Genomic DNA, 25,918 nt, shown 5'->3' with positions numbered 1-25,918 from the left:
GGCATTACTACTGGGGGCATGTCTATAAGGGGGCATTACTACTGGGGGCATGTCTATAAGGGGGCATTACTACTGGGGACATGTCTACAGGTGGGCATTACTACTGGGAGCATGTCTATAAGGGGCATTACTACTTGGGCATGTCTATTAGGGGGCATTACTACTGGGGGCATGTCTATAAGGGGCATTACTACTGGTGGCATGTCTATAAAGGGGCATTACTACTGGGGGCATGTCTATAAGGGGGCATTACTACTGGGGGCATGTCTATAAAGGGGTAAGGCCGCAACTGTGAACTTTTGCCCTGAGCTCCACAATGTCTAGAACCGGCCCCGTGGGCTGCACATGTGGTGGGAGAGCACATTGGATCGTATCCTACCTAAATGCTACACGATTTCGACACGATTCATCGTACGACGCGTCGAAAATCGGGCAATCGGCCCAAAATCACACTAGTGTGTGGCCAGCATTAAAGATTCACAGCCAAATGTATCAACCAGCAATTTCACCAGAAAATCATCTGGGGCAGAACCTTCTTCTTTTTCAGGAAGACCAATAAAGCGCACATTGTTCCGTCTCAGGCGGCCTTCCATATCCAAAATGTTACTGTTTTTTGGCAGTCATCTGAGTCGCCAAGTTGGTGACCTGTTTGTGACAGCTTCTAGATTCTGCTTCAGGGTAACTTCAGCTGTAGATATCTGCTCTAAGCCAGAAGATGTAGAAGCAGGCGGTGAAGAGGGGCCTTGGCCAGCACCTCCAGGGGGTGGCTGTGGGGCAGCGGAGCATGCATATTTTTCCAGCTTAGCAGCAGCAGCCTGCCCTGACTTCCCCATATTATCAGGTGCTAAACAAAAATTCAGCACAGGAGGGCAAAAAGAGGTGGCAGTCCTATATAGACTGTATGTGTACACACTGATCTCAGGTCACAACAGTAGCTTGTACTGGTGCAGTGTGTTGAGAACAGTGTTGGCAAGTTGCTTCCTACTCCATTGCAGCTGTGGCCACGCCCAGGGGCGGATTGGGATGGAAAATCAGCCGGGAAATTTCTGGAAGCAGCCCTTTTGGGGGCGGGTCTGTTGAGGGGGCGGGGCGTTGAAGGAGGGCAGGATACTCCCTCCTCTTTTGCAAGCCACTGAGGGTAGCAGGGTCGACAACAGAAATCTTGGTGAATGATACACTCTTTTTGGGACCCCCATCCCTCTGAAACCTATATTGTGGTTTCTCTGTAGTGGGGAAACTCTGAAGAATTTGAGCCTCTCTGGCCAGCGTCTTCAGCCAGTATTCACTATTCATGTAGATCACACTGTCTGGAAGATGCCTGTTTACGTAGAAATGTAACCAATGTCATCATCATAACCAGATAATATATAGTAACAGAAGTTTTTGTGCAGGGCAAAATATGAATTTCCCTGATCAAACAATTTCTGTGTCTTTCCGGGCCCCAGTGTTACTCCAGACCCCCTTATGTCTCTCCATCCTCAGGCCCCATGTGGTTCTCCAGGCTCTCTGTGTCTCTCCATCTCCAGGCCTCCATGTCTCTCTCCAGGACCCCCTACGCATCTCCATACCCGGGCCCACCTGTAGCTCTCAGCCTCATTTCCCCAGCCCCAGTGTGTCTCAACCCCATTCCCCAATCCCAGTGTCTGTCAGCCTCATTCCCCCCAGCTCCAGTGTGTGTCTCAACCCCATTCTCCAGCGCCAATGTGTGTCTCAGCCCCAGTGTGCCCTAGCCCCAGTGTGTGTCTCAGTCGCAGTGTGTCAACCTCATTTCCCCCAGCCCCTATGTGTCTCAGCCTCATTTCCCCCAGCCTCAGTATGTGTGTCAGCCCCAGTGTGTCCCAGCCCCAGTGTGTGTGTCAGCCCCAGTGTGTCTCAATTCCATTCCCCCCAGCCCATGTGTGCCTCAGCAGCCCCTGTGTGCCCCAGCCCGTGTGCCAGGCTCATTCCCAACAGCCCCAGTGTTCTCTTAACCTTGCCCCCCCATTCACCCCGTGCAGCCACCGCCGCCACTCACTTACAGACAGCTCTTCTGTCTGCCCGCAGCTTGACTTGCGCACGCGGCATTACTGTGTGCACTGTACTGCTGTGCAGGCTGCTACTTGGAGATGGGGAGCCGGGCTGGGCCGCAGAAGGGCAGAACGGAGGCGGAGCTGTCAGTGGTTACTGACAGGCTCCACAAAGGCTTGTGGGAGGAGTTGCTGCGGCTGTGCAGCAGCTCCCCCGTCAGCCTTTTCCCCCCCCCCATCAGCTCAGTAGCGTTTGCGCATGCGCTGCAGAACTATAGAGCTGCCCGATCGGAGCTGCGGCAGCGGGGGGCGGGCAAGTGCCGGATGGCCGCCGGCCACTGAGGGGACCAGCCCAGCAGGAACTAGCCTGGTTTCCCAGCGGCCCAATCCGCCCTTGGCCACGCCCCCCAAGATAGTCTAGAATTTACTAACTGGGATTTGTTAATCAAGGAATCTGTGGTGAACTAGATGTTGACCTTTCTTTCTTTTATAGTCTTAGGCTACATTAATTGTTGCGTGGAGAGTGTAACAGTCTGGAACAAAATTTGAGTATTTGCTAATGAAAAACCTTGCTTAAATGGCGAGGTTCATTTTCTACTTAAATAGGGCCTTTAGATCTGGCGACAAAGGCCCTCATTCAGAGCCGTTCGCTATTTGCGTTCGTTCGTTCAAAAACAAGGGGCGGCTATGCAAATGATCCGTTCGCACATTGCAGTCTGTTCACACGTCTAAGTCTGAACGAGCGAGCAAAACATACGCTCGTTTATTTGATAAAAACGCCCCCTGGCCGCTCGCACCATACGTCATGTCCGCTATTTATTAGATTAATCGAGTACATCGAACAGGATATGAACTGCTCGCTATTCTTGTGGTTGGTTTTTTCAACCGCTATTTTGCGAGCAGTTCTGAGTTTTAAAAAACCAAGTGACGTGGTCATTGACGCTGCTGTATTAATTATGCACACCCATAAAACACCCGTTTTGACCTTTAAGCACGCCTGCGATCGGATCTCCACTCCCCGTTTTCAAGCACCTTCCCCTGTTACCACCCACATACGCCTCATTCTGTCACTCAAAATAGCAGGCACTCGCTATATTGCGTACAAATGATTTTCGGCCGCACTGACTGGTTCACGCATGCGTACTAAAAACCGTACGCATGCGCAGATGTGCGAACATCGCTCGGAACGAGCGTACTGCCGCTAGCGAGTGGCTCTGAATGAGGGCCAAAGATGGTTATTTAGCTGCTAGGGCTGATTTAAGGAGAGGAATTAAAGGGCCAACATAGGTTGGTCAACTAAAATGGAAAAAAAAAATTATTCAAAATATGGACCCGAGGCAAATGTGGCAATGTAATCAAAATCGTACAGATTACAAGGTAAAAATGGCTGAGGTTAGGGGGATAATTAGTTCCCTGGTGAATATATATATTTTTTTTTTATTCCAGGTTTGATAACAAGTCGGATGATTTGGATCTAGAAAAGAGGTTAGAGGATATTCCCTTAGTGTTAGATGAACTGGCAGTGCGGCAGTGTCTACGTACTGTGGATACTGGTAAGGCGGCAGGTCCAGATGACATACAGGACAAATTCCTTAGGGAGTCTACTGAGCAGTTAGGTGGGAGTTTCACATTGATATTCAACTTATCTCTTGCTCACTGTTTGATTGCCAAATGTTATATGGTCACCTCTATAGTCCCGTTCCCAAAGAGTGTTGCACCAAAATCTCTAAATGATAATAGCCCTGATATCCTTGGTGACAAAATGCTTTAAAGTGTTTGGTGTTCAGACATGTTAAGTCACATTTTCCAACAGGGTTTGACCCCTTTCAATTTGCCTCTAGGATGATTGTAATATTTGCGAATGATACAGCTATTGTTGGTTTGAAAAGCAATGAAGATGAGAGTGCATAATGAAATGAGGTTATTAGTTTGTTTGAGTGGACTAAGGGGAATTGTCTACTCTTAAACACGTCTAAAGTTAAAGAGATGGTAATTGATCTTAGAAAAAAGCTACCTGTTCTCTTAGATGGGAAGGCTATTAAGCAGGTGGAACTTTTAAATTCTTAGGGGTAAATTTACTAAAGGAACCGTGCTAAATTTTTATTGTGGTGTTGTGATTAGTGTCCTGATCTACGGGATCACTGTATGGTTTGGTAACTGTATTGTTGCTGAAGGTAAGGCCCTAGATCGGGTGGTTAGGACTGCAGGTAAAGTAATTGGTGTTGCGTTGCTATGTGCTCAGAAAATCTATCATAAAAGTGTCCTTAAAAGATAAAAGGCTATTTTGGTAGACCCAAGTTATCCTAATCATCCAAGTCATCCTAATTATGCTATGTTTGAGAGATTACCATCTAACAGATGTTTTAGAGCTGTGTGCTCGCGCACAAAGTGCCTCTATAATAGTTTCTTTCCTACGGCTGTGCGCATGTTAAATTGTCAAAATGTTTTAATCTGAATCAGTTGTAATTAGAGATGTGCGCCGGACCATTTTTGCTGGATTTGGATTTGGCGCTGATTCACCATTCGGTTTTGGATTTGCCAAACCGCCATGAATGGTTTTAGATTTGGATTTTTTTTTTTAAATTGACAAAAAAAGCTACAATTATATAATTTGGGCCTTTTTTTGTTCATAGGGCTCTATTTATTAACATTATTTTTACTAAAATAACGTGAAAAAGGGTGTTTTCACACCCTTTTCACATTATTTTAATATCACCTATAGTTATTACAGGACAATTGGAGTACAATTTGCAAAATTCTACTCCAACCCCTAAGTATCACTTATTTTTAGTAATCAGATTACATTTCCCATAATTGTAATGAGAAATGTGATCTGGCCAAAGTTACCTAGGGAGGTCCTGTGATAATAACGCCACCTGGAGGTGGCGATATCCAGGGTCTCCTCCGGTAACCGGACTCCTGCTCTGCTCTAACGGGGGGAGCAGAGCTGGGAGTCGGTCCCAGTAATCAGCTGTGTGGTCTAAACAGACCACAAGCTGATTACTGAAAGAAAAAAAGAAACAAATTGTCAAAAAATTTTTTTACTTACCTGACTCCAGGGACCGGTGATCGGGCCTCCGGTGATGTCTCCCCTCCGGTCAGCTGGTCTTCCATACTGCACAGCGGCCCGGTCATCAGGTGATCGGGTCCCAGTGCAGTATGGGATATCACCTGACCGGATGCATGGAGGACATCACCGGAGGCCCGGATCATGCAGGTAAGTGCTATTAAGGGAGGGGGTGGTCGCGGGGTCCACGATCAAGGGGGCGGGGCTTAGCGGCAGGGGGCGGTGCTTACTGCCGGGGGGTAGCAGCGGCGGCCTGTCGGTGCATGCGCGGGCACTTTGTCACGGTATTTTTTTCGAAAATACCGTGCCTAGTGTGCGGAGGGGATTCGCAGGGACAGAGCTTTCTCGCAAGCTCTGTCTCTGCAAGGGATTTGTAGTAAATCCCTGTGATATTGCCTGTATTCACAATGCGAATTCAGTCGATAATATCGCACTACAATCTGCATTCAATATGCGGATTGTAGTAAATAGAGCCCATAGAGTATTATTAACCTCAATATCAATATTTCCAGTCATTTCCAGTAAATTTTGACCACAGCTGCGTGGAGTCAGACTGCTTTTACGCACACGCTCTGGGGAAATACAGCATACTGGGGTGCAGTGCACAGTACAAACAAATACAACAATTTTAATTTTTTTAAATTGGCAGCTTGGCTCACATTGCGTAGAGACAGACCGCTTATACGCACATGTTCTGGAGTAATACAGCTATGAATACCTAATGATCTTTATACCCAAATGTCGCTATTTAGCGTTGTAAGTCACACAAGAAATAATTGCTTTCCAGACTTTGATTGTGGTTCCAAAGCACAAAAATATATTATTCACATAAAAGCATATAGTTACACACCTTGATCTATAATACAATTAGCGCAAAGGTTATGCAATCACAAGGTACAGTTGATACATACGCAGGTGCTCTGGATCCAGATTTCCCGGCATCAAAGGAGAAGCCTCCGTCAAAAGAAAGAATAAGATGACTGACTACTGGAAATAGAGTGTCTGAATATATACCCTTACAGAGAGTGGCAATACAATGGAAACGAGTTGGCATAATCCCATTGGTTCTTCTTCTTGGTTCTTCTGATGTAGTTCTAACGATGTAGTTCATAGGTCAATTTGTACAGTAATGGTTCAGCCCTCCAACGGCTCTTTGTGTGTGTTTTCCCGCCGAAGAACAAGTCTAAACTGGCTAATAAACATTACATTACAGAGTACATTTCAATATCTAACTCTCTATAATTCATAATTTGCAAACGCATGTTGCGATCTCCTTGCCGATGGAACTGGAGATCTGCAAATAAACAGTGGTTTAGAATGGCACCAAACACGGTCTGCTTATCATGTACTAAACCCTAGGTATCAAATACCTGCATTTCACAACATAATTGATGACAAGTAAAACCTCTACCTTTCTGTGTAAGTATGCAATGTGTCAGTGTAGGGATATTAAGAAAAGACGTTAGTATGCGTTGTGTGTCTACGTGTTTGTAGAGTACACCATGGTACATATTTTGTGGGGTTGTTCATATTATATGTATTAATAAATGTACGTATTTGTATAATGAGGACTTTTAACCTGGGGCAGTGGCAGACGCACAACGCTAATAATCATAATATAGTGCTGTACACGGATACTGCGTGGGATTCGCAAAATGGCGTCGTACTACCATCCGCAAAATGGCATCGTGCCAATATTATTGTTACAATTTAGGTCTCAGCCAACCATCCGGCTTCGACACAGCGTACTAGGGGGCAGTGCGCAGAGCAGTGCAAATCCAACAATTTTTATATTTTTGCTTTTTTTAATTTTTATCGAGTCACACTGTGAACGCAGTGGGTGGGGCCTGCGGAGTCAGTGCAGCACCACTGTGATGGAAGTAATTAGACTAAGGGGACTGGACACAGCTTGCCACTTAGATGGACCCTTACAGATGGACACAACCCCAGCAGCACAGCCCCTTAGAGATGGACACAGCCCTTTAGAGATGGACACAGCCCCAGCAGCACAGCCCCTTAGAGATGGACACAGCCCCAGCAGTACAGCCCCTTAGAGATGGACACAGCCCCAGCAGCACAGCCCTTTAGAGATGGACACAGCCCCAGCAGCACAGCCCCTTAGACGGGATGCAGTCGGGAAGCCGGCTGACATTATACCGACGGCCGGCTTCCCGACTGTCATATCCCAGCGAGGGTGAAATGCCCAGAGTCTAGATGTAGACGCCGCTCATTTCACTGGCGCTGGAAGACCAATCGAAGGGATGCCGGGCACCACGAGCGACAGCCGTGGGGGGGGAGGGGAGGGTTAGGTTTAGCGCACCCGGGGGGGACTTAGGGTTAGGCACCCCCTGGGAGGGTTAGGGTTAGACTAGAGGGAGGTAGGGCTAGGGTTAGGCACCCCCCAGGGGGTACTTAGGGTTACGCACCCCTCCGGAGGACTTAGGTTTAGGCAGCGGGGAAGGGAGGGTTAGGGTTAGGCACGTACAGGGGGGTTTAGGGTTAGGCACTTTGGGGGGAGGTTAAGGTTAGGCACCCCTAAGGAGGGTTAGGGTTAGTGGGGTTAGGTTAGGTTAGTCATTACTTACCTTACAACGATCGAGATTTCCAATTCTGTCGGGCTGCCGCTGCCGGGTTCTGTTCCAGTGTCGGGCTGTCGCTGCCGGGAATCGAACCGCCGGCCATGCGGCCGCCGGTATTTCATACCGATTCCCCTTAGACATAGACACAGCCCCTTAGAGATGGACACAGCCCCAGCAGCACAGCCCCTTAGACATAGACACAGCCCCTTAGACATAGACACAACCCCTTAGAGATGGACACAGCCCCAGCAGCACAGCCCCTTAGAGATGGACACAGCCCCAGCAGTACAGCCCCTTAGCGATGGACACAGCCCCAGCACCACAGCCCCTTAGACATAGACACAGCCCCTTAGAGATGGACACAGCCCCAGCAGTACAGCCCCTTAGAGATGGACACAGCCCCAGCAGCACAGCCCCTTAGACATAGACACAGCCCCTTAGAGATGGACACAGCCCCAGCAGTACAGCCCCTTAGAGATGGACACAGCCCCAGCAGCACAGCCCCTTAGACATAGACACAGCCCTTTAGAGATGGACACAGACCCTTAGAGATGCCCCACTTGGACACCGCAGACCAGAGCGCAGCATGCAGAGATGTGACTGGACTGGAGTGTACAGCGCCAAGTCCCGGTCGCGGCTCATTATATGGAATCCAAACCCCGCAAGAATCCCAAGCCAGGAGGCTGACATCTGAGCCTGGTGGGAAACCAGGGGGCGGTCCGGATTCAACATAATCCGGAACGCTCATCTCTAGTTGTAATACTGCTTGTTTTATTATGTGGCGTATTTTACTTGATTATTTAATTTATATTCCTTGGTGCTTCTTAATGACAATTCTATTCTATTCTATTCTATACTACCAGGGCTGCCGACAGCTTTGCCAGGCCCAGGTACAAGGAGGGGGTGGCCAACCCATGGAGGTGTGCCCAGACCCCCTCCATAGAAAAATTAATAAATATATGTTCGCGGCTGCTCACGCCGCACAGGGGTGCCGGTGTCCAGGGGTGGAGGCGCAATTGCTGCTCACCCCCCACATATAAGCAGGGGGAAAGAGAACTTACAGCAGACAGCAGCGTGTGTGCTGGGCTGGGAAGAGGGGCTCCTGCAGCAGTCACTCCTCCCCAGCCCAAACTAAAGTAGCGATGGGGCAGGGGGCAGGCTGCAGGACACAGGCCCCTCCAACAGACCCGACCCGGGTAAATAGTACCCGCTCCCCCTCCCCCTCGGTGCCCCTGTATGCTACCTGGTGTTAAGAGAGAGCAGAGCACTGTATTTGAAATGACACAAATACAGGCAAAGTCTGTAGCTTCATTTGATTTTAAAATATACAAATACCTGGAAAATAACACAAGATGAAAATAACTAGAACAATTCTCATCACAAACATATACTGAGCCGGATATGTGTGTAGTTGGGTAACATAATATAATGAGGATAATAACCTGACTCCACAAGTGTGTCATTTAACTGTGACCTTTCCACAGTGTGAATAGTAATCAACTCAGGAAAAGTGTGGAGACTGTGTTGCTCTTTCTATCTGCGTCACTCTGTCCATACATCCGCAGGTGTAAACAAAAGCTCAGTACAATGGGACCTATCACATTACACCCGCTGTGGTCATTGTATAAAGCTGTTTATCACAGTTTTACAGCCAGGCACCTCCAATAACCTGAAGTTGACACTAAGGGGCCTATTCATCATCGGGGGCCGGCGGTGGATACTTAATTACCGTCGCAATTCAGTATTGTTCAGGTGTGGGGGGACAGCTGCTCTGAAAATCAGCTGTCCCCCCAATCCCTAACACTGCTAAGTTACGTCATTTTCAGAGGTTTGAAAAAAACACAATAGTACATCCCGCCCATTACTTGAAAAACACAGAGAGCCTACAATTTCCACATATATAAGAAAACCCTTGACATTGAAGGAAAATGAATAGGCTGTTAGGAGAAGTTCTTATAATGACATTAATACTGTAGATGGTAAGGGGATGTAGTCGGCATCCTGGCGCATACAATGCCAGCAGTCGGAAATCTGGTGCCAGAATCCCGACAGGAGCCAGAATCGTGATGGCTGCGATCCCGACGACGATTATTAGGGTTAGGGGAAGCATAGGGTTAGGGAGGGGGTTAGGCACTAGGGGGAAGGTTAGGGATAGCACTAGTGGGAGGGGAGGGTTAGGCTGCGGAGGGGGGGGGTGGTTAGGGTTAGGCTGTGGGAGGGGTTGGTTAGGGTTAGGCTGTGGGAGGGGTTGGTTAGGGTTAGGCTGTGGGAGGGGTTGGTTAGGGTTAGGGAAAGGGTTAGAATACTTACCTGCATGCATTGGGATTTCCACCATCAGGATTCTGCTGCATTCTGACCACCGGCATTATCAGCGTCTGGATCGTGTACGCAACCCATTGTGAATATTCAACCTTAAGAGTGTGAGCTCCTTGGGACATAAGATTGTAACTCTTCGGATGTGATCTGATCATTACACCACTAGACTTCAAGCTCCTCATTATACCACTAGAGTTTTATAGACTGTAAGCTTGCAAACAGGCAGTGCTGGTCATGTCCCCTTAGTGCACAATGTCATGATGTCATGCCAAGAGGGTGGGGCTTTACAGGCTGCAGTGTGCATGCCTGGAGCATCTAGAGGATGCTCCGTGTGGTATGGCACCCTGTAGCCAGATGCAGGAACAGTGGAGTAGTGACAGTGCTGCCCACAGGGATCTGCACTTTTTGCGGCAGGACTGGTAGCACACCCCTAGCAGGGCCTTCTTACCTCCTTGTCTGTTATTACCCAGTCTTATTATTGTCTTGTTCCCAATTGTAAAGCACAATGGAATATACTGGAACTATACAGTTTAAGTAAATGTTAAAAAAATAATAGAATGTCAGTTCATTGTGACAGCCAGGCATTGTCGTAATTAGGGTATTTGGAGCCCAGGGCAAGATGAAAAACGGAGCCACCCCCACCACCTATGTGCGTGCGCCGAAAAGTGGGCGTGGTCACATGCCACAAGGGGCATGGCCACTGGAAATGGGGCATGTCAACATGACACTCCCCCGTTTCTCATCACTCTGGGAACATTCCTTTCCATTCCATATGCACCTTAATGCCCCCAGTAGTAGTGCCCCTCTTGCAATGCCCACTGTAGTAGTGCCCCTTATGCAATGTCCCCAGTAGCAGTGACCCATGTAGTAGTGTCTCAGTAGTGCCCCTTATACAGTGTCCCAATTAGTGCACCCTTATACAGTTCCCCCAGTAGTGCCCTTTATACAGTGCCTTCAGTAGTGCTCCTTACACAGTGCCCCCAGTAGTGGTCCCCCTTATGCAGTGCCCCCAGTGGTGCCCCTTATACAGTGCCCCCCGTAATGCTCCTTATACAGTGCCCCCAGTAGTGTCTCTTATACAGTCCCCCATATGCAGTGCCCCCAGTAGTGGTCCCCCTTATGCAGTGTCCCCAGTAGTGCCCCTGATACAGTGCACCCAGTAGTGCCCCTTATACAGTGCCCCCCCATGCAGTGCCCCAGTAGTGGCCCCTCTTATGCAGGCCACCAGTAGTGTTACCCCCTATGCAGTGCCCCTTATACAGTGCCTCCAGTAGTGTTCTCCCCTATGCAGTGCCCCTTATACAGTGCTCCCAGTAGTGGTCCGCAGAGCCCGTCCGTGGAATAGACAAACTAAGCAAATGCCTAGGGCATTTGGAATGCCTAGGGGCATCCAAGCCCCCCTAGGGCTGGTGGAGGATTGGTGCAGGCACGGCCGCGGCAACTACTGTCGGCTGGGCAGAGACTCTGGCAGCTGCTACTGCCGCTGCGCAGCATCCATGATAGGAGCTCACCTGACAGCTCCGATCGGGCCTGGCAGCAGCAAACAGTAAGTGGATAGCAGCAGTTTGCGGGGGGCGGGGCACCTGGATGGCAGATACTGGTTAGCGCCAGGCCGGCTCTGGGGCATCACACTATCAGAATGAGCTTCTGCGCATGGGCAGAGGTTAATTCAGGACTAAAAGTAAATGGTTGTGGAGGGGCAGCTGCTGCACCATGGGTCTTTGCGGAGCTTGGAGTAGTGAGTCATACTTCACAGCTCTGGGCTCCGCCTCCAGCAACCATCACACATACTGAGGTCTGCAAGCCTGAAACAGGAAAAGCGGGTACGCCGCCTGCGGGTTACTGCACCTTGAGTCGGATGGCTCTGTAGGCTGCGCTCAAGTAAAGTAAGTTTGGAACTGGGCGAGGGCCGGGATGCTGTGGTGTTCACCTCTGGGAGAGGGGGCCATGCTGGGATAGGGGTGGTGGGTGAGAGTGGGTGCTGACACTGTGCTCGGTTAGGGGGGTGCTGTGCTGGGTGACCCTTTTCAGGATCCTACAGGGAGGGGGGCACCACACAAAATCTTGCCTAGGGCACTAATTTGGCTAGGGCTGGCTCTGGTGGTCCCCCCTATGCAGTGCCCCCAGTGGTGGTCCCTCTTATGAAGGCCCCCAGTAGTGCCCCTTATACAGTAACCCCAGTATGCAGTGCACCCAGTACTGGTCCCTCTTATGCAGGCACCCAGTAGTGCCCCTTATACAGTGCCCCCGTAGTGGTCCCCCCTATGCAGTGCCCCTTATACAGTTCCCCCAGTAGTGGTCCCCCTATGAAGTGCCCCCAGTAGTGATACAGTGCCGCTATACAGTGCCCCCGCCAGTAGTGCCCCTTACATGTATTACACAACAAACATACACACATAAAACACTTACCTGAATCCCCACTTCTGCTTTGCCCACCGCCGTCTGCTCCTCCGTCCTCCAGCTCGGTACTATGGGAGAGATGTCATGACGTCTCTCCCATCACCCACTGAGGGAGCCGGAAGAGTGTACTACCCAGCGCCGGCGGCGGTGTGTGTGTTACTGTGTAGTGCAGACCTCACTCACTGCGGTCTGCACTACACTGACTATACCGTCTCTGGACCACGCCAATCCGACAGCGCCCAGGGCACAAGCCCCGGCTGACCCGCCCTGGTTACGCCACTGCAGCCAGGGTGTGATCACCTCATCATTATATTATAATTATATTATATATTATATTATATTATAATCTCCTGTAAGAGTGTCTGACCACCTCAGTAAACTGCTTGTGACATGTGACAGGTCCTGATCATTACACTCTGAAATTGCAAGCGCTTGAGACAGAGAATGGGATGTACTATACATCGCATTTTGGATGTGGTACATCCCGCCACTTATTGGGTACATACCAGCGTTAATAATGCTGGTATGCAAATAGAATTGCGATTAAAATCACAAAGACAGCTCTTCCTAAAAGAGCTGTCCTTTGCCATGATAGGACTTCTGTTTTATGACCCAGAAGTCCCTCTGCACTTGTGTCATATGACGCACGCACCACGGAGGACACTGCTCACCACCCCCATCAACTTGCGATTAAGGGGGAAATGTATTAAGCTTTAGAGAGCTATAAAGTGGACCGAGATAAAGTACCAACCAATCAGCTTCTGTCATTTTTCAAAATGTGTTTGAAAATTGACAGTAGCTAGATTGATTGGTACTTTGGAGTCTATTCACTAATCCTTGGAGAGAGATAAAGTGGAGAAAAATAAGTACCAACCATTCAGCTCCTAACTGTCATTTTTCAAACACAGCCTTTATTGTGACAGTTAGAAGCTGATTGGTTGGTACTTATCTTTCTCCACTTTCTCTCTCCAAGAGGTATTTTTACTAAAGTGCGGGTTTTTAGAAGTGGAGATGTTGCCCATAGCAACCAATCAGATTCTAGCTATTATCTTTTAGAAGGTGCTAGATAAATGTTAAGTAGAATCTGATTGGTTGATACGGGCAACACCTCCACTTCTAAAAACCTGCACTTCAGTAAATATACCCCCAAGGCTTAGTGAATAACCCCTTTATGAGGACCGGCTCCAGGGGTCTGAGCACCATGTGCCGGCCCGGTACGTAGCGCGGCTTCCCCCAGCCCTCTCCCATCAGTGAATGGATGCCGCGTGCATGCAGCGGGGTCCGGCACCGCCGCACAGCTGCAGCGGTGGGAGTGCCCAACCTCCCGATTTGACCACCTGCGGGCCACTTCGGCCCACGGGTGGAACAGCGGGACAGTACTGTCCCGCTGAAATCGGGACTTTGGGGAGGGATGCGCCCTCTGTGGGTGTCGCCCCTGTGCAACCGCACTGGTCGAAAACCCCTAGAGCCGGCCCTGCCCTTTATCTCTATCCACTTGATCTCTCTCCAAGGCTTATACATCTCCCCCTAATACACCGAAGAATATTTCAGGGTATTGTCCCTTTCACCAATAGAGTGTAAATTCCTTGGCACAGGTTCTGGCCATTATGCTAATAGATTATAAACTATTGGGACCGGGTACCACTAGACAATTAAACTGTAAACTCTTTTAGGACGAGATCCTTATCATTTCTACTCTGCTCAATATTTTAAGCCGGTTCTTAAACTGGGTACACACTAAACGACGTCTATACCCAGTGATGCGACACACGACCCCCTGCCGACATATGAGACAGTCCGTACACACTGGGCAATCCGGTCCCCGACCGCCCAATATGCCGGCCCCCACCTAATAGCTCTGCATGGGATCATCAGCTGCATCGCCTGATTTCACTGCATGTACAAAAGGTCAGGCGATGCAGCTGATGACCCCACGGGAGCGCTCAATGCATGATATAGTGCATACACACTGGACGATTTTAACAATTTGTTGTTCCGATGCGTTGGATCAAATCGTTAACAAAATTGTCTAGTGTGTGGGAGCCTTTAGGATACTGTGTATCTGTGTGATCATTATAACGCTAGAACGTAAACTCCTCCTGACAGGGCTTGGTGTCTAGTATAGTACATATAGTTATATGCTGTATAAAATATTTATTTCATGTGTACAGTATTTAATATAATGTATAAGTAGTAAGTACACGTATAGGCACAACTGGCTGTGGATGATCTCTGATGTCATGTGTGGTTATTTCATGTGTACAGTATATAATAATATAATGTATAAGTAGTAAGTACACACATAGGCACAACTGGCTGTGGATGATCTCTGATGTCATGTGTGGTTATTTCATGTGTACAGTATATAATAATATAATGTATAAGTAGTAAGTACACACATAGGCACAACTGGCTGTGGATGATCTCTGATGTCATGTGTGGTTATTTCATGTGTACAATATATAATAATATAATGTATAAGTAGTAAGTACACACATAGGCACAACTGGCTGTGGGTGATCTCTGATGTCATGTGTGGTTATTTCATGTGTACAATATATAATAATATAATGTATAAGTAGTAAGTACACACATAGGCACAACTGGCTGTGGATGATCTCTGATGTCATGTGTGGGCCGGCTCCCCGGGATCCTCCTACAGGAAGAAGCCGGACTTGCAGCAGCAGCAGCAGCAGAGCATACACATTTCAGCAGTAATGGAGGAAGGGAGACATTGCATCTGCTCGTTGCTTGTATAGTCACATAGGACCCGGCCCGCGGGCATCAGACCCACACGAAGGGCCATCCCACATTTCAGGGTTATCCTGGGAGCAGACATGGGGTGGACACTGCTGAGGGGGCTCCTCTGTCTGGGACTTCTACTCTGCCAGATGGTGAGTGATACCAGCTGTGTGCCCATAGCACGAGGATTTACCTGTGTACACAGTCACCTGTCTGCCTTCATTTTCTATCTATCTATCTATCTATCTATCTATCTATCTATCTATCTATCTATCTATCTAGTGCATTTACCTGCATATTTTACCCTACAGTATTATTTTAGAACCAAAGTATTATATACTAACACCTACTGTATATCAGTCACCGGTCTGTTCTCCCTAGGTATCTTTTTGTACTTGCCAGTGTATGTTTAAGCCAATTTACAATTGCCTGCTTGCGCTTTACAGTTGGCACTGCCCTGAGCATTACTTGCACTCTAAACTAATAATGCTGCTGCACCCAATGTAATTATGCCCATCAAAAATAACCAGCACAAAATGAAATAACATTTCCATTAAATAATGTCTATGCTGCTATTGGCATGTGCTTATATGGTACTTACCTGTACAGCCCTTCATCTACCTAATATATCAAATCACAATATTTACATAACCTGTATATTATGATTCTCATTATTATCCATATAATGTTAAGATTTGCTGAACATCAAACAAAAAGTTTCATTTTTTGTTTTCCAATTAATAATACCAAATACTGATAGTAACTTAATCCTGTTAACTGTGAGTAATTGCTTGTTTTCTTTGAATTATTTGGATAATTGTGTTTTTGGCACAAAATTCACTTCCCCACCAACTAAATCCTCAACAACCTCACCCTACACTCTCTCTTGTAAATTACAAATCACAGAACGCAGAGGTGACTTCTAATATCTGTAATACTTCACAGTAGGTGGTGTTAGCTCAATATAATACATGGGTTTTCTCAATGAACAGTTAAGTGATGATACCTGAACTATTATTTGCAGGAGCATATACATATAATATTGTCACATGCGTGATACCATAATGTGCTGTAAGTTATCATCGGTTTAATAATATTATCATTGTGCAGCCTTATGTTGTGTGCCTCATGTTGTGTGACCTGCCAGGACACAGTGTTTTTGGATATTTTATATTGCATGAATTGCTGTTACACACTACTGCAGTTAGTTACAGGCAGGTAGCCTGATATGTATTCAAAATATGTTTCCCTTATGGTCCCAGCCTGATAGACCGGAAGCTTCCCATGTTGCAGGATGCATTGTCACTTTTACATATGAGACAGTTCACAGGTGTTGGTAAAACTGTAATTTGCCCGGTTTCAGCCGATCTCGGATTTGTCACCATCTGGGCAATGCAATCTGTTTCTATATACAACATGTGGCTCTCCAGCTGTTGACAGATAATGCTAATGGTGCATACACATGGTCAGAATTGCTAGATCATCGTTATCGATGAACGATTTGAACATTTTGTCGACTATGAACGATTTCTGACAATTAAAATTAATGAAATCGTCCAAATCTTACTGCAAACACAGTCGATGTCAGATATCATTACCTGACATGTGGGAACGCGCATCGTTGGTTGATGCATGCCCAACATGTCAAAGATATGAACGATTTTTACAATCGTTATCGTTCATATCTTTAAGAAAATCTGACCGTGTGAATGCAGCATAAGACTTGTAGTTCCAGAGCCACATATAGCTTACATTTGTCATTGACAGAGAACTAGATTTTCTGTTCCAAACTTTGGTTTAAAAAATAAAATTGCTAACCCTTTCTTCTCTATTATTTAACTGTTACTCTACATCTGTGTGGTAACTTGCAGGTGTCACTGTTGCTTTTACTAACCTTTAGGTGTTTTTTCTTGCATACTAAACTTTTTTACTTGTCCTTAATCACTACAATCCAATGTGCATACTACTAGACGTTGCAACGTTGACAAAGAAAAGAATTGCAGTTTGGGGATATCTATAGAATGGCTCCAGTGACAACAATCAGTAACCTTGTTTTAATCAGCAATAATATAGAAGTAAAGCCATTATCTGACATCAATGTATTTGGAAGTGTGTATTTAAATTAACTGATGCTAGAGAGTGTACACGGTCACATCAAAGAGAGGCCACGGAATCCCAAGCAATATCTTTCTAACCAGTAGCATTTGTTATATTCCAACACACCTCAACAACTGAGGCCTCCTCAGTAGCCCGTGATGTACCCCACCAGGTTTGCATGTCAGGCATGGATTTAATTTCCTCTTCAGCCTCTCTTGTCCATCTGCTAGCTTACCTTCTGAAAGAAGACCTGCTTCACAATACATACAGTATGTGGGTTTACAAATACTAATTGCACTTGTTTTTGTTTGTTGAACACCTTCATGTTCTGTTCTTGGTTGTGTACTTTCATCAATGCTGTCTGACATTACTATACTCAATAATTTGTTCAGAAGATGTATTGGTGGTATATTTAGTGTTTGATTCCTCCTCCATACCAAAGTCTAGTTAGGCCATTGTCTTCCACACTGTTGCTGTTAGTTACCTTTGTCTGTTTTTGGATCTAGGATCCTGTATCCTTCGGAACATTTAACAACAAAAATCTCTTCCACTTCTCGCTTTTGTAGCTTGCCTTCTTTCTCCAGGAACCTAAACAAATGCTTTACTCTCAAAGATGTATTTTATGCTAGATTCTCACCATGTCAAAATTCATCTGTATATTTTCCAACTGTTCTGAAGATTAATGATTTGCAAGCAAGTAGCAGTTTGCTTATTTACTAGTGTTTCTTTTTTTTCTGATAATCTGGAATTTATTAGTATGTACCTGGTTATTTCAGTAAGGGTGCTGTTCTTCCTTTAGTTAAGAGTTGTTTTTTACATCCTGTAAACTTGCCTCCATTGTTATGGTGCGTACACACTGGGCGATCGGCAACGATAACGATATCATTGTACTATCTACCAGGTGTGCTGGACGATCGATATGAATCATCCAGCACACCACCAACGACTATAGCGATCCGCAATCAACGATGGCGGGTTCCTATAGTTACCTGGTCGATATCGACCAGGTTGGCCTGCATGCATGGGCGATGGTCGATATCAACCATACGTGCCCACGCATCGCAGGTCGTTGGGCACCGAGAAATGCACGATTTTAACGATATGATAGTTATCGTTCATATTGTCCATTTTAATCGTACCGTGTGTACGCACCTTTACTTTAAAATGTGAGTGGAATTTGATGACACATTACTTGTCATTGTCTTGTAATGAATATAGTATTTCATGTTTTTTTTTTTTCAATTTGAATGTGACTGTATACAGTATCTTTAAATAGTCATTTGTAAAACACTATCTTTCTACTGGTGTGCATAATTTCATAGGACCACACATCGCTGTGAATGAGATAAAGTGGTGTTAATGCTATTACTTATTTTTGTGATTGAGCTTTTAATATGCAACAGTCGTATCTCATAATTGTTGGACAAGCTAATCGTATGCATATGCGATCCTTTGTTAGGTCTCGGTATGGCAGTCTCTGTATGCTTTCCAAGTGTCAGTGCCCAAGGCAACTGTGCCATTATATGAATGCAATTATCATGTCTGTGTGTGCTTAAGGGCCAGGGGCGTATCTATAATGTGTGCTGGGAACACGGGCCCCGCACCGCACACCCTGCACCCATAATATTACTTAACTCTCTGGAGTCCCACTTCGGCGCGGGGGTCCGACGCTGTAAAACGACTGGAAAATGGCTGCAGCGGGCATTTTCCCGTCGTATGCGCAGTACAGGGAAAATGGCCACCGCGGCCATTTTCCCGGTGACCTGTGCAATCATTATAGACTCTGGGCACACTCTAGTGCGACGGGCGGAGAGGAGGGGGCCTGTGTCGGAGACTGCACACGGGCCCCCTCCTCTCTAGAAACGCCCCTGTTAAGGGCCCCATACACGGTTCCATATGCACCTTACGATGCGACGGCCGACACATCTGCCGAGATCGGCTGCTATATCGCACCGTGTATGGGTGCCTTCAGTCTCACTTGTTCATTTGCAGTGCTGAGACAATACAGGTGCACATTCACTTTGGCTCTGGCTATAATCTTTCTTCCATTCAGAATAATACACTTGTCATATTGGAATTTGTTGGTGAATAATTTAGCCACAATTAGGGTTGCCAGATCATTCCTTTAATAAGGAACACGCATGAATTACTCGGGTTTTGTGGCTGATTAAAACCAGGTGAAATGGAGATTTGGAGTCAGCGAGCCATGTAATTCATGTGTGTCCCTTATTGAACAATGCATGTGTGTCCCTTATGTGTGTCCCTTATGTGTGTCCCAATGCATGTGTGTCCCTTATTGAACAATGCACCTTAAAGACAAACATACCCCTTTAAAGCTAGACATATACAGCCAGGGTGGATTAAGTGAGGATGGGGCCCGTGTGCAGCCTCTGTGCGGGCCCCTTTCTCTTAGGGTAGGTGCCAGAGTCTACTGCGCTGCCTATGTTCCATGAGACATCTCTAGTGCAAATCATCAGGAAAGTGGTTGCTGCAAGATTTTCCTGGTGATTTCAGTCTGCAGCACCAGTCTATGTGGGACTTGAGAGAGGTTAGTATGATAATTATATGGGTGTATGGTGTAGGTCCCCCTGGGCTCAGGGGCCTGTGTGCACTGTGCACTGTGCACCCTAAAGCCATTATAGGTACACCAATGTATACAGCACATCCTTTCCTGGAACTGCCAGAATGTTCCTGTTTGTATTGAAGTACCATAAGTAGGCACTGCCCAGTTTCATCAACAGTGACCATACTTCAAGATAGATAGATCTCTATGTGACGCATGTAAATTTCTATGAAGAAGTTTCTATTACTTGGTGGTCATAAAACTTCTTGCTTCTGAATCATTGGACACGCAATTGGGCAGCTAAACTTCTTTTGCTTTAAAAGTTCCACTGATTTGTGCATGTATCAGTGAGTCTAGTTTTAACTTGTTTATCTTTCAGCTTGGAACTGTTCTTTATGCTACAATGTGATTTATTATTTTTATTATTATTATTTTGTATCTCTAGTTAGTCTGTAGTAATAATCTCCTACAGATCATCTCTGTATAGCAGCACTTCGACCTTAAATTTCCACAATTGATAATTGTCATTGTTCAATTTAGCCACTGCTACTTTAAGTTCTAAGGGCCTGATTCATTACGGATCGCGACTGCAATAGCAGTTACGCACGCAGTTCAACTGCGATAGTATGCTAATTAATTGCGATCACAATGCCACCACAGCATAACATAAGGACGCCCACTTTATCTTGCACACATTCGTAATGTTTAGCAAGACTGAGAAACCATCAGTACAATGGAGTACCATCACAGCCTCACACACTTGCACAAGCTCTGACCATACTCAGAAATTGCTAACTTCAGCGCACGCTATCAGGCCTCAGGCTGCGTATGGCATCACAGTGGATAATTTATACACACCCCTGCAACGGCGTTCAAACGCACTGGCACGCCTGTGGTTTCCCGACCATCCCCCCGTCACCACCCACAAACAGAACTTCCTTTCAATCACTCTGCGATGGGTCTGCGTAGTCACTGCGATCGCAGTCCCAAACGCAGTGGCCGGTTCTCGCACTACGGTGCATGCGCAGTACGCAACAATCAGCCGATTGCATGCTTATTGGCAGCTGCGTTCCTTGCTGAGTCAGGCCCTAAGCTGCCACTGGTTTCTTTCATTTTGATTTACTCCATTTGATATACACTGTTTAGATACTCACCTTTATTTTGTAGCTTTCACTGACAGATTGCTGACAAATTGCTTACATTGTTCTGTTGTGTTGTGTCTGGGCTCATAACCTGTTACTGAATATTCTTTTTTTGTTCAAGCATTTAAAAACGGGAAAGATTGTGTCATACATTTTACTGTGACCAGTATAGGTAAACTTCATAATTTAACATGGAGGATTATCAACAAAATTATATAAGCGAGTATACACACTAGGCGTAATTCAGACCCGCTCACGAGCGCTGAGCGCTCGCAAGCGGGTCGATGTTAGGCCAGTGCGCACGCGCACGACGTAGGCGGCTCCGTCGTGCTCATGCGCAAGACCCGAACAGCGATGGTCGCTATGGGTCTTGCTACAAAGGGGGCGTGCTGTCGATGGTGAGTGACAGCACGCCCCCTTTGGTGGGCGTGCCGGGGGCGTTGCTGCCCAAACGGAGGCGTTCCCATGGGAACACCTACCGTCTCGGGCCGTCCCCACTGACATCACAAGTGATGTCAGTGGGAGTGCTTTCGGCTCTGCTAGAGCCGAAAGCACTCCAGGGCTTTCGGCAACGAGACCCTACCACAAGGGTCTCGTCGCAAACCCGATGGTTGCGATGGTCTTGACCATCGCGACCATCTTTTTGGCCGCTCGCTATAGCTGTGGGTGGTCACCCACAGCTATGCGAGCGGTCAGGAGGCCGCTCCAAAATTAGGAAGGACGGCCCTGATTCAGAGTGAGCCCTCTGTCAGAGCGTCCGGCTCTGAATCGGGGCCACTGTCTCATCAAAGAGGCTACAATAGTGACCAGTCATGACACTGCCACCAACTCTTGAGATTGGGTAAGAACCAAGTGCGGCGTTCTCCGCAAGTGCACATGCAGTCACCGTGTTGCTAAATAGTAAAGCGTCTCGTGATATCCTAGGTCACGCAGCCTCATGCCGTAAATCCAGCCAGTCCACACAGTGCACTGCAGTATGAAGTGAGTGGTGGCTGAGGCGTAAGAGGGAGGGACTTTGAGGCGGAGCTCCTCTCTTCCCTTCTTCCACACTGCATGACAAGTTGAAGTGACTGGACTGAGACGTTTGATGGGTGAGGTTTTTTTTGTGGAGGCCAAAGTGTGCGTATTCTTTTTTTTTTTTTTCCCCTATGGGGGCGATTCAGTCCTGGGAATCGTGGGATTGAAATTTTTTTTCAATGACTAATCCCAGGATTACAAAAATTACGCAGGATTGGCTTCCCTACTGCTAAGCAATACCTGGCCTGCAACTATTTTGAAGGACAATTGTAAGATACGCAATAACTGAAATGTAGTCAACATTCACAATGCAGACATCACAAAGTCGACAGGTATGATGTTGACATTGAACATGGCGGGTGCAGAATGTCCAATATGTGACACGCCGACATTCTGCACAGACCGGCATCGGGGGGGTTAGACTGCGGGAGGGGAGGTTAGGGCAGGGGTGGGACAATAAGTGGACCCCAGCTGCTGTTGAGCCACTCATCCCACCATGCCTTGACAGTAAAACACTGGCAGAGCTTGCTGGGATGTGTAGTCCCACAGCAGATGGAGGGCCACTTATTGCCCAGCCCTGGGTTAAGGTTCAGGCATACTTACTGCCACTAGATACGTCAGAAGTCATTGAGCGAGCATGTCGACATGATGAATGTAGACAAAATATACCACACCCCAATAACTATCCAGTATTTTAGAAATGTTCATGCCCATAGAACTTATTTATCTACAGTGATTGAGTGACTCTTTTATTTTTTTGTTGCATACCTACACTAAAAATGTCGCTGACCTGTTTGGGGAATGTGACTGCAGAAAGCTTCCTTCAGGGTACGTGCACTGACTGAGCCCTTATAAGTATATTGCATCATTTCATGCTCATTAAGGTCCTGATTCGGAGGCGCTCGCTATTTGCGAGCACTTGCTGTGAATCCGCCTCCTGTCCGCTCGCATAGCTGTGGGTGACCACCCACAGCTTGTGCGGGCGGCCTGGCGATGTTTGTGATTATCGCAACCATCGGGATTGCAACAAGACCCTTGTGGTAGGGTCTTGTCCACCGCAAGCCCCAGTGAACTTCCTGCTCTAATAGAGCAGGAAGTTCACTACTGACGTCACGTGTGATGTCAGTAGGGCCGCCCACAAACGGCAGGCATTCCTTCGGGAACGCCTCCAGTTGTGCAGCCACCCCCCCTCCCCGCCAACAAAACGGGGCGAGCTGTCGATCAACATCGACAGCCGCCCCGTTTTGCTGCGAGCCCCAAGCGAGTGAACTTCTCACTCGCTCCGGGGCTCACGCACGTGCATTACACGACCATCGACCCGCTTGCGAGCACTGTGAATCAGGCCCTAAGTCTTTGATCTGGAAAGCTGCTTCTTATATTCAAGTCCACAAACTCTGTGAGTTGCCTTAGCTATGAGATGTGGAGCATATTAGAGACCGAATGACATTTTATCTTGCCTCCGAGTGTATTGATGCATCTTGGTCGTAACTATCATAGGTGCAAGAGGTGCAGCTGCTATGGGGCCCAGAGCTCAGGGGGGCCCATCCTCCTTGTCAGAGTTACGTGTGTGTGTGTGTGTGTGTGTGTGTGTGTGTGTGTGTGTGTGTGTGTGTGTGTGTGTATGTATATATATATATAATATTTTATAAATAAATATAATTTTTTTTCACCATTGGGTGGTACGGTACAAACTTTTGCTATGGGGCCTTCAAATACCTAGTTATGCCCCTGGCACGCACACATTAGGTTGCGCTTCACAGACAATATTAGTCACTCACATTAGACCCTGTCCCACTAGAATTTACAACCTATATTACCTAAATACTAGGGGTTTTTTTTTTGTTTTTTTTTTATTTGTGAGAAACTAATGAACCTACTAGTTTGTGGGAGGAACATACGAACTCCACACAGCCTTGAGGACAATTGAACCCAAGGCCTCATTGCTGTGAGCAGCGGCGTTTTAAGAGAGGAGGCCCTTATGCAGTCAGTCAGAGTTGAGCCAGAGTCTACTGTGCATGTGCAGGTCTCCGGGAACATGGCGCCTGCGCTATGTTCTTGGAGACATCCCTAGAGTGAATGCGCAAATCACCAGGAAAATGGCCGCGCTCCATTTTTTCCGGTGATTTCAGTCTGCAGATCAGGCTGATGCAGGACTCCAGAGAGGTAAGTATAATAATTATATGGGTGCAGTGTGGGCCCCTCTGGACCCAGGGGCCTGTCAATGGCTGTGAGGCAGAAAGTCAACCATTACGGCACTGTGCCTGCAATCTAATTATTGCGCCACTGTACTGCTATGACTTTAATAAAGGATGTTTTTTATGTGCCAAGAGCAGAAAAGGGTACAGAAACTCTAGTGACTTGACAGTTTGGGCATAATACGGCTTGTATGCAGCAATAATAACATAACATACATCCTCAGTGTAGCCATTACCTCAATTTGAATAATATTAACATAATTTCCAGTTGTCCCTTTTTTTTTTTTTTTTATGTATTTATTTGTTTTAGTAAGGTTGAACAGTTCAGTATAGAACTTTTCTCAGTATACAGTCTAATTAAAATGTCTATAAGATATTTATAAAGAGTAATATAAAAGAACCCCAAAGATTACAGCTAGGTCGTGTGCAACCCATGTGAAATGCTCACTTCTACCGGTATTCAATCGGGAAACCGGCTGACGTAAGCCCGACAGCCGGCTTCCCGATTGCTTTATCTCGGCAAGGGTTAAATGACAGGCGACTAAATCCATCATTTTTCTGATGCTGGGAGACCGGCGCCTGGCACCCCGATCGAAGGGATGCCGGGTGCCGCGAGCGGACAGCCGCGGGGGGGGCACCCGGGGGGGACTTGGGGTTAGGCACCCCCCCGGGAGAGTTAGGGTTAGGCACCCCTGCGGGGAGGTTAGGGTTAGGCACCCCCCCGGGAGAGTTAGGGTTAGGCACCCCCCCCCCCGGGGGACTTAGGTTTAGGCGGCGGGGGTTAGGTTTAGGCACTTAGAGGGGGGATTAGGGTTAGGCACCCCTGAGGGGGGTTAGGTTAGTTTGTACTTACCTAGGGACAATCTGTATTTCCAGCGCTGTCGGGCTGCCGCTGCCGGGATCTCTGCATCTGTCGGACTGACGCTGCCGGGAATCGAACTGCCGGCCATGTGTCAGCCGGTATTTCATACCGATTCCCTTCTACCTTCCCAACAGCAGTGTAGTGCATATAACATATGGAATCCCAGAGTAGGGATGTCTGAAATGGAAACATGGAGTAACACAGAACACGGCAATAATTTATTGTAATCTCAGGGTGTAACAGTATTTTTATGTATAAATAATAAAGTCCCGGGCTAATCTCTTGAACCATTGGACAGATTTTGATGGGGTTTTCACTATTCTATACAGCATTGGCCGAGAACGGTTTAGGTGTATGAACCATTCATATTCATTTGTGACAAAAGGGAGCCATGCAGTGATGATTTTAGTGAATCAAAGTCACAGAAAAAATCTTGCACCAAACTGCTGTATATGAGCTGGCCATGGTGCTGAGACAGCGAAAGCCAATCAGAGATAGCAATGTGCCCTGTTGCTTAGCAGCAGCCTAGGGAGAGGAGGGAGTCAGGGACCGAGCAGGGTCACGTCTGATGCAGACAGAGAGTGAGAGACAGCCTCCAACAAACCCATGAAGATGCCCTAATACAGACACAGTAGCCATGAAGGAGCCAGGATAAACATAGCTATCAGGAATACAAAAACAACCAACCAACCATCGGAACAGCATTGAATGATTTCCATTTGATGGTGGCAAACATCAGACAGCCACCATCAAATGGTTAAAGCAATATCATCGGAACAAAAACATTGATGTTAGTGACCATCGTATTCTGATACCCATCCCTACGAAACTCCAGCCACCACTGTGAGGCGCTTCCCCCTCCAGCGTCGTGATCCTGCTCAGCCACATGCCTTTGGTGAACAGGCACCTCCCATGAAAGTCAGCGCTGTTCT

At 47.1% G+C, this 25,918-nt stretch overlaps 1 protein-coding gene across 1 annotated transcript in view; it reads left to right on the top strand.

Annotated features, from left to right (window-relative positions):
* The first annotated feature begins 15,010 nt into the window (after positions 1-15,010).
* Positions 15,011-25,918, top strand: part of ERN1 (endoplasmic reticulum to nucleus signaling 1) — a 65,775-nt gene continuing 54,867 nt past the window's right edge. Inside the window, exon 1 of the mRNA XM_088468219.1 lies at positions 15,011-15,262. Coding sequence (XP_088324345.1) covers positions 15,206-15,262 — 57 coding nt within the window. The 5' untranslated portion in view covers positions 15,011-15,205. The remainder of the gene's footprint in view (positions 15,263-25,918) is intronic.

Source organism: Taudactylus pleione, unplaced genomic scaffold (genome assembly GCF_031769625.1).
Source record: "Taudactylus pleione unplaced genomic scaffold, aTauple2 ptg000012l, whole genome shotgun sequence".
Classification (NCBI taxonomy): domain Eukaryota; kingdom Metazoa; phylum Chordata; class Amphibia; order Anura; family Myobatrachidae; genus Taudactylus; species Taudactylus pleione.
This window is presented reverse-complemented; position numbering and strand designations above follow the sequence as displayed.